Genomic DNA, 9,756 nt, shown 5'->3' on the forward strand with positions numbered 1-9,756 from the left:
CTGTGAAAGGCGCTTGTACATCAGTTGCAATAACTAAATATATTAGTAATGGATTTGCATCTTGCAGAGCAAAGGTCTTGTACATTGATTGCATACTAAGACCAAGCAGGCTTTTCTTTCTCTCCCTCAAAGTGACATACTACAGTATAATCTATCACTGAAGAATTTTCAACATTTGTGGGAGGGAATTGTGTGCTTTTATTGGCAGCCTTGGCAGTTGAGCTGTACTTTAGCCAGATATATTTGTGGACAAAGCCTTTTACACAATGCCAAAACTCAAACCACATTGGTCTTCACCTTTAAAATACAGTGGTACCTCGGGTTACAGACGCTTCAGGTTACAGACTCCGCTAACCCAGAAATAGTACCTCGGGTTAAGAACTTTGCTTCAGGATGAGAACAGAAATCGTGCAGAGGCGGCGTGGCAGCTGTGGGAGGCCCCATTAGCTAAAGTGGTACCTCAGGTTAAGAACGGAGCTCCAGAATGTATTAAGTTCTTAACCCGAGGTACCACTGTAGTTTAAAATGTTACCATATCATGGTTACCACAACAAAAAGTTCTGAGAGGATTTTTTCCCATCAAGGTTAGTTTGAACATTGCACCTCTAAACACACCTGCCTTGTTGAAGATCAAATAGGTCTTTCTGCATCTCATGTGTGCCCTAGCATGCACTTGCTCAAAATCCATGCAGGTGTGTATAATCAACTGCCTGCAAGAGGAAAGGATCCACAAAATCTGGAGATCTAGAGAGACAAAGGGGGAATAGGAGGACCACGTGTGCTTGCACAATGTTTGATGTTGCACTAAGAAAATCTGCAGAAGTTAAATTCATAAGTTAGTTGTGTTTTAAGTAAACAAAATAGATGATAAATTTGAAACTTAAATTTACAACTCTATCCAGTTTAATAGGACTGCATTTCTGGACAAATACATAGGTAAAGTCTGTAGGTAACACGTTATGGTAGAGAAGTAAACAATCAGCCAACTTTGGTAGTTTTTAAGGCTTTACCTTTGTTTTGATCTGTATACACTCATGTAAGGTTGCACAAGCCAGCTGAGTTCTAGTCACCCACCCCCACTTTAGCAGAATGTAAAACACTCCACTTGGGTTACAATGAAGTCAAATATCTGCAATATAACTGATTAAAAAGTATTTTTATTCTATACATAGCACTCCAAACACTTGGCATAGGACAAAGGACCACAATACACTACTTTACATCTTTAATAGAAAGTGACTACCTATAAAAGTGTAAACACTTTGAGGGGGCAGAGGGGAAGTAAGACATTCATGGAGTAGTTCCCTAAATTCCTACAACCTGATGGCTGAGAAGTCTGTCCTACATAGGAAAAGGCCCATCACAAGCCACTGAAAATACCTTGTACAGTGAGAATAGGGTTGTATGTACAAGCATTGTCAAATATAAGGTGGTGTGTGTAAGATCAAGAAGGCACGTGGGTCAAATAAAAGAGGTTCAGTGGTCTGGTATAGACAGAGTGCAGGGAGACCTGTCCTCCAAAACAAGCAATAGCTTGCTGGCATGATTGCCCCAAGAAAAAGAAGCAAAGGTTTGCATAGTAGACAGGTCACCATTTAGCGTTCCCCACATTTCACCTATGGCAACAAGGTGAAATATTCTCAGCAACGAAAGAGCAACTTGAAATGAAAGCAGGACCCAATCTGCTTCTTCAGTGTGGCTCACCATCATACCTTAAGTCTTCTGCTACTGCCATATCTTTAGATTCTAGAGCCTTTGCAGTAAACTCACCACCACCTCTACTGCTATCAGCTTTGGTCTTTTCCCCACAACTCCTGTATTCCCTTCAAATTGGACACTAGTGCAACTGGAAGTCTAGGGAAGGGTGGTAGTTTAATATGGAGCAGGTACGGCAAGAAGTTTTCTAAGTAATTGTATATAAAATATTTACATTAAGTGAAAATTGCCACCCACCTCAGGTAACTAGCCTGACTGGGAATAGCACAGTGTATTTAAGTTTCTGAAGAGGGCAGATTCCCTAGAACTAGGCGCAATGACCACATTACTGAAGTTTAATGTCAATTGCCCTGCATTGCAGTTCATGCCAACAGAGAATGGGAATCTGCCATTTCAGTTGCAGAAGGTTCTCTCCCAAGCAGTGTGTGCACAGGAAGACAGCTAGCTGCCTTCTTCTAACATGTGCTTTAGCTTCATGAAGGGATTCAGAAGCTTCAACTAACCAGGACATAATTGGATCTAGGGCCAAAGGAAACAAAAAACCAGGAAAAAAAAACCATGAACAAACCTGGGGCTATAAACTTACAAAATTTAAGCCTGAGCAGCTACTGTACCACAAAAAAACAAACTTTAGGCCAGCTTCCCATAGATTGTTGAAAGGCACCGAGCCCTTTTTGCACAAGGTCAAAGAGGCTTCTGGCTGACTTAGTGCATTGTGCACTGGAATCCACCAAACCAGTCACGCGTCTGCCAGGCACCTTTGCATTTGCTGCTCTAGTGTAACCCTGAGATCTCAGAAGCACAGTTCAGGCCCTATCAAGTAGAGAACAGCATGCCCCACCCACCTGCAATAGGCTTGAATAAGACACACGTTTCTGGAAGCATAGGGCCCCCGCACTTATTTCCCAGGGAGGCTCCTGCATTTTGATTGTCTTGCCAATAGGGATCCAGTCCAAGTTCAAAGGGAACCCAGCCACCCTCCAAGCCAAAGTCAGTCGCAGAATCGCTTGCGGGGAATGGTGCGGGCTCTGTTTGAGCGGCGAATCTCCTGCTTTGCATCACGGCATCGTTGGCAGATGAAGATGTCAGGCACATTGGATTTACGTATCTTGGCACAGGAGAGATGGATCCAAGTGGCACATTCACTGCACTCTATCATAGGTCTCCCAGCAAAAGGCTTTAAGCAGAAGCAAGTGATGAGATCCCAGGCATCATCCTCTGCATGTGAGAAAGCACAAAGTGTTAAAAGGCAGGTCCCATAAAGTTTTTACACATGCATGGCACCCACATTACTAAACTTTTCAGATTAGAGACATATTCCGAAAAACTACTGGAGCCCTCTCTTCCCACCACCAACCCTACTGGAAGCCAGCAGTAGTAACATACGGTGATCTACTCACCATCGGTTTTGGTGTCTGAGGCAGCAGCAAACTCCTCACACAAAGCTGCAAGAGGGAAAAATGAGAGGTCAGATGAATAGGCGTGCCCACATTTATGCTGGTATGCTAGACCCTGCCTCTACTACTCAACTGTGACAAGCTCCTGAAACAATTCCTTGCAGCTCATCAGTTCCTTTGTGATACTCCAACTTTAAGGTGTCTTTGAACTCACATTCCCTCAACAGCCCAACCCCTCACAAGACCAGTGACCAGGGAAGGGGGGGCTGACACCCATCACTTGGATCACAAAGCTGACAATAGGGAGGAGTAAGAGCTGGATTGCAGAGCACAAGCCAAATCACTAGCATCTCCAGCTACAATGACAAGGTTCTCTGGTAGCAGGTGATGGGAAAACCTCTGCCTGAGACCTTTTAAGAGCTGCTGCATCAGAGAAAACAATACTGGGCTTGATGGTGCATATATCCCATTCTGAGGGAAGCGGCTTCATATGTTCAATTGACTTCATTTTGAAAGCTTCACTATTTTTGCACACTTACTACTGATTTGGGAGCCGTCTCTACTGAGTTCTTCTTCACTGTTCTGCTCTATGGTGTTCCAACACGCAGGGCTGATTCTTTCCTCTCTGCATGAGTTCTGTTCCTCAGGCTTCTCAGCTGCTTGCATTCCATGGATCCAGTCCTTCTGCTTTATGTATTGCTCCAGCAGAGATGTGGACTGGAGCTCTTCCTTTGGGAGACAGGATTCAAGCTCCCTTGATTCTAGGTGTGTCCCTTTACCTGGCTCAATCCTTTCCTGCTTAATGTCCTTTGTGTTCATTGGCATCACCCTCTTATCCACCTCTCGGTCCAAGATGAGCTTCTTTGCTGACTGCTTCCTCTTCTTGGTTTGCAGAGGTCGGCCTGTACAGAAGCCACTGGAAATGTCAGAGTTCAGTAGGAGGTTTCCAGTCCCTCTGCATGTAGTGTTCCTGATTCCTCCACCATCTGATAGCACATGGGAGTCACAGCACTGAGATGAGGCCCAGCTGTCACTGTCCTGAGTGCTGCCTGTGCTGTTCTGGGGGCTCATGTTGCCTCTGTGGAGCCAAGGCTCATTCTAGAAGGGGAAAAGAAAACCCACATGAGATTTCACGGCCTTCAGATTGGAAGGGGGGTTGGGGGGGAAGGAGTCACCAACACCCAGAACAGAACAGAGAATCAAAGTAGACAGCCAGCTCCAACACTGTTAAAGTGTAAGTTCTCTTACCTCCTTTGGGTATGGGATGTAGCCTGCATAAGCTAGCACAAAAGTGCAGAACTGATTGAAGTCTTCTACAGTTCTTTGTCTTTTCTGTGGTGGCTACAAAAATATAAAGTTGAATGGATCAGACTCTTAACTCAATCCTTACATACATTCAGTAAAATAAAGCAGTCTGGCATAATTAGTTGCAGGCAGTCTGGAGTGCAAATAGATTCTTTTTACCACCATAGTAGCACCTTATATAATGTATTAAATTTGGGGGCGGGTACAGAAAGAAGAAACAATATGATGCATCTGCAGCAGCACAACCAGACGCCTTCATCTGCTCTAGCTGCAATAAAACATGTCTCTCTCGCATCAGTCTCTACAGCCACAGCAGGCAATGCAACCTTCCCATCATTTGACTAACTTCACCCCAAAAGGTGCACTCCTCCGTTGTCTCCTGAGACAGATGGATGCCAACAATACTTGACAACCAACCCTGAATGACATTCAAACCCACTGACCCATACAGTGTCTATTCCTTCCAAACGACGATGTACAATCTTATCGGTATGACCTTGGTCAGCATTGTACCACACTCAAACCCCATAGCTCTTTGTAGACTCGGAAGCAGTATATCAGCCAGACCACTGACCTGACTCTGAGTAGTTCAGTATTGTATTCAATGACTGGCAGTGGCTCTCAGGGTTTCAGGCAGAAGTATCTCCAGCTCTTCTGGGTAATGCGAAGGATTAAACCTGAGACCTTCTGCATGTACACTGCCATAAAGTCCCCCAAAGACTATAGCCTACCTCCCCACAACATACGAGGAAAGGCTACTAAAACAAGGATATCCAACTCCTTATTCAAAATAGGAAGGAATATACACAGTTGTCAAAAACATCAGCCATAATAATATTAATATTATTATTAATAATAATAATTTACACCCCACCCATCTGGGTTTCCCCAGCCACGCTGGGTGGCTCCCGATAAAATATTAAAAACACAATACAGCATTAAACATTAAAAACTTCCCTACAAAATGCTGCCTTCAGATGTCTTTTAAAAGTAGGATAGTTGCTGATTTCCTTGACATCTGATGCGATGCCACAGAAATAAAGGACAATTTTTTCATTCAGACCTCTTTATTTAAAACCCAAGAGAAGCACAGCAGTTTCCACCTGTAGGATTTCAGAACAGCAGCAGACAGATCTCAAGAGAAAGCAACTAAGGACCTCTCCTGCTACTTGGTAATAATAGTGTGGAAATGTGAATATATTTCCCTGTGGATCTCCTATCAGAGCAAGCAAAACAAGATGAAGTCTCCCCCTGCAGACAAAGGGAAGCAACAGATTATCAAATTCCAGCCACAACAAGGGAGCTGGGAATAAGCTTCTGATGTCCTCCCCCACTTCCAAGTATGCCATGGCAGATACTCAAGAGGTGAGGCCTGCTCCTTAAAAGATACCCTCTGCTGCTGCCTCTCCACAACTGACACCCCAAGGTTATGAACAGCAGCACTGAGCTGGCAAGCAGTATTTCCCACAAACAGCTGTGGGGATGGGGGTGGAAGCCCTACAACAGTCGGGCAAAATATTATGATTGGCAAATTTCCACAACTGGATTCAATGCAAGGATGGAGAGCACCCCTTCTCAAATGGTTCTTCATCTTGAATAATAGATAAGGCACAATTCCTTCTCCTCCTCCCTCCACGCCCACAAGCAACAACAAATCACCATGAATAGCATAGTCAGAAGAAGAAGAAACAACAACAACAATTCAGGCTAAAGAACAACAATAACTCAGAGCTGAAAGATTTACTCAGTGTCAAAACACTAAGAAGAGGCTGGGAACCACCAAGCAACTTTTCCTTTTTAGAGCAAGGAGACCCTCGCCCTTTTCAAGAAGGGTCAGGAGAAGCACCAGGGTAGCCAAGACCAAGTCTGCACCCTTGAGCTACACATCAGCCTGCAATTCCTCTGCCCTGCACCTCAATCTCCCAGGTTCACACACACACACTCAAAGTAAAACTAATAGCCAACGCAGGGTGCTTAAGGAAATCAACAAGCTGCGCCATAGCATGCCCTCTAAAAAGCATTAGGGAAAGTCGATATGGTATGTATATCCTTTTTTACCTTTACCTTATGGTATGTAGTTGGGTCCCCCCTCCTCTATTTTTGGGAGGGGGGCAATGGAGGAAGAGAATAAGTGATTTGTAACACATGGGGGGGTTAGGGGTGAAGGAGAAACCAAGCCGGCTCATCTCCGCGCGCCCTCCCCCCCCCTTATGCGTGACTGACATTTACTAGCACTTCCCCTCCAAGATGCCTCCTTGGGGGCAACACAAACACAACCCCCACAACACACCTGATCGCTCCCAAGATGGCGCCTGCGCAGCCGCGACCGTCCCGGGAGAAGCCGGGGAGGGGGTCAGAAAAGAGAAAGAGGAGCAGCGCCTCAGTCTGCGCCCCCCCCCCCAAATAACTCCTCACAGCTGACTAGACACACACACACCCCGGAGAGAAGCCAAAGCAGACGCTCCTCGGCGCCCCACGCGCCCCTAGCGGGGAGGGGGGAAAGGGCCCCGGCCCCAGAAAACGCGGGACGGCGCTGCCCGCCCCCGACCTCCGGAAGGCGGAGCCGCCCTCGCGCCAAAGGAACCAGCGAAGGAAGCCGCCTCTCCGCCCCGAAAGAAGCGCTTCTCTCCTCAGGGAACCGGGCGGCCGCCTCCCCCGCCCCGGATCCCGGCAGCCGCCGCCGCCGCCGCCGCCGCCACACACGGCTAGGGCGAAGCGGCAGAGCGCCGTCGCTCTCGCCTCCGAAAGCAAGCAAGCAAGCAAATAAATAAAACAACGCCCCGCAACTGTTCCTCTGAACCCCTCGATTCTCTCTTCTCCTCCCCTCAACACAAAACACACATAATTTATTTCTTCGTCTCTCTCCCTCAGAAGGAAACGAAACCGCCAGGTTACCGGGGTGGGGTGGGGAAGACAACCCCCTCCCAATATATATGTATATATAAACGCACCGTAGGAACGAACTCCAAGGGGACGAAGTCCATCGCCTCCTCGCCCCCAATAAAATAATCGGGGTGGCCAGTCCCCCCCCCGCCAAGTTGATGCGCGCCGCCATTCAAACTGAGCATCTTGCGCTCCATTATGCGTAGAGGGGCTTACCTGCCCCCCTCCCATTATTTTATTCGAAGCCGCAACCAACCCGCCCCCCCCTCTTTGCCCCCGGGCTGTAAGATGCCGGCCGCTCTCTCTCCCCCTCCCCCTCCCCCCCCCACCCGGGGCAGCGGGAAGGGAAGGGAAGGGAGGCTCGGCGCTGGGAACTCGAACTCACCTCGTCCCCTCCGGGGGATCCGGGGCTGGGCACGGGGCTGGCACCTGGGGAAGGAGGAGAAAACACGCGGCGTTACTTAGCTGACCCCCAAGCGGGAGGCGGCGGGGGGGGGGAGGAGCTGGAGGCCCCACGACCCACACGCGCCCAGGGGAGCCGCACGCCCCCCCTTTCCCCCCACCCCACCCCACCCCTCGGCCTCCCCGCCGCCCACCTGCGTAGTCCTCGAGGCCGCTCATCGCCTGCTGCTCCGGCGCGAGAAGCGGGGCAAGAGCAGGGGCGGCTAGGCCAGCTGACGTCCTCCGCTTGGGGCTGACCACCCGGCGCCCGAGGAAGGCGGGCTGCGGGCACCGCGGGGCAGCAGGGCCAGGAAGGACTGTTCCAGCGGGAGCGGCGGCGGGGCTCCGTCTGTGCGCGGGCGGCCAGAAGGGAGCAGAGCCGCGGGGCTGCTGCTGCTGCTGCTGCTGCTGCTGCTGGAGGCGGCGGCGATGGTGGTCCCCCTTTGCCGCCACCCGGCTCTCCTCTCCGCCTCTCAGGGGTGACCGGCGCCGGCTGCGGGGCGGGCGCTCCGCCTCCTGCGCCGCCTCCCTCGCCTTTAGCCCCGCCTGCTCCTCCTGGGGAAGGAAGAAGCAGCTTCCGCCGAGGGAACGCTCTCGCGGCGCGTGCCCGGCGGCGCGGAGCCCCCTCCCGCGGTGGCCATTACTTGATGGTGGGGGAAGCGCGCGGATTGGGAGGGAGACTCCTGCCGCCGGGCTTTCCGGGAAGAGGGCGCCCTCCCGGGCCGAGCGGCGCTTCTCCCTCCGGCGCGGCGCCTCTTGGCGCAGGAGCGCTCCCCCCCCCCCCGTGGGGGTTTCACCGGAGCCGGCATGCATGCATGGATCCTTTGGGCGCGGATGTTTGCAAACGTGACTTGAAGGTCGGCGACACCCACCCCGCCGCGTGTGCGAATCCTTTGCAGCGCCCGGAGACGGGCAGTCGGGTCGTGCATCCACAGTGATCAGAGGAGGAACGATCGCTGGGAGGAGCGCAGAGTGAAGAAACGCCATGGCGCATCTGTAGCAGAGAAATTGGATGTCTTCATCCGCCCCAGCTGCAATCAAACTTCTCTCTCCCGTATTGATCGCTACCCAAGGCACACTCCTCCACTGTCTACCGAAACAGATGGATGCCCACCAGCCACGAGACTTCCCTTTTCCAGGAGCGGGTGGTGGAAAGTCTTGGGTTCGGGAAGGGATGCCGAGTTCACTTTTTGCTTTTCTTCGTCTCCTCCTCCATTGAAGCAGCAGACAAATGGTGCATCAGAAACGTTTCCTGCAGAGGAGGCGGTCTCCTCAGACTAGGCTTGCAGCACGGGCCCTGCCATTCCTGTCTTCCTTATCTCTCCCCTCTCTTCCTCCCCCCCTCCTAGTTGTCGGAGGTGGTTGGTCCCCTCCCCACTCTCCTCTGCCTGCAAACTCCAGAGAAAACAAATCTTTCTGGAAATATGGCCCCAGCCCATGGCCATCTTTTTACGTTGGAGGCACTACATTTAGTTTAAAAAAATTCCTTCCAGTAGCACCTTAAAGACCAACTAAGTTAGTTCTTGGTATGAGCTTTTTCCTGTAAGACCTATTGCAGTCGTTAAGAGTCGTCAACAGGCTCATCACAGCTATCTGCCAATCACCCAATCCCACCACCCTTCTGAGTAATACCCCTCCCCACCTTCTCACTATATAGAAGGGTCTGGTGACTTCTGTTTCAGTGTATCTGAAGAAGTGTGCATGCACACGAAAGCTCATACCAAGTACTAACCTAGTCGGTCTTTAAGGTGCTACTGGAAGGAATTTTTTTATTTTGTTTTGACTATGGCAGACCAACACGGCTACCTATCTGTAACTACATTTAGTTTGTATAGGTGCCTCCTTCTTCAGGCAAATTTTACGTTGCCTTTTAAAAAAAGTGTAGTCCACAAATATTTAAATGTTGCCTATTCACAATTGTTTAGAATTTATGTAAGGGGCAAAATGTATCCGTTCACTTCTGCAGATATCCGCAGTTTAGAATATTTTAGCAAAGACTAGTGCAGGTGTGTAC

The 9,756-nt window shown here is 49.8% G+C and overlaps 1 protein-coding gene across 1 annotated transcript; it reads right to left on the bottom strand.

Annotated features, from left to right (window-relative positions):
• Positions 1 to 1,141: 1,141 nt before the first annotated feature.
• LOC307217000 (uncharacterized protein) lies at positions 1,142 to 9,176 on the bottom strand. Its single transcript, XM_079977974.1, has 6 exons — positions 7,898 to 9,176; positions 7,687 to 7,730; positions 4,362 to 4,454; positions 3,653 to 4,211; positions 3,117 to 3,161; positions 1,142 to 2,934 (listed from the first exon to the last, which is right to left on the bottom strand). Exons 1-6 carry the CDS (start codon positions 8,727 to 8,729, stop codon positions 2,708 to 2,710), a joined length of 1,800 nt encoding a protein of 599 aa, XP_079834100.1. The 5' UTR covers positions 8,730 to 9,176; the 3' UTR covers positions 1,142 to 2,707.
• Positions 9,177 to 9,756: the final 580 nt, after the last annotated feature.

Source organism: Podarcis cretensis (assembly GCF_951804945.1).
Source record: "Podarcis cretensis genome assembly, chromosome: 5".
In the NCBI taxonomy this organism is placed as follows: domain Eukaryota; kingdom Metazoa; phylum Chordata; class Lepidosauria; order Squamata; family Lacertidae; genus Podarcis; species Podarcis cretensis.

Coding starts and splice junctions, on each gene's coding strand:
- LOC307217000 (XM_079977974.1), bottom strand. CDS start 8,729: ATGGCGTTTCTTCACTCTGCGCTCCTCCCAGCGATCGTTCCTCCTCTG. Junction 7,731..7,897: donor CGGCCTCGAGGACTACGCAG/GTGGGCGGCGGG, acceptor CTCCTTCCCCAG/GTGCCAGCCCCGTGCCCAGC. Junction 4,455..7,686: donor GATCCCCCGGAGGGGACGAG/GTGAGTTCGAGT, acceptor ATATTTTTGTAG/CCACCACAGAAAAGACAAAG.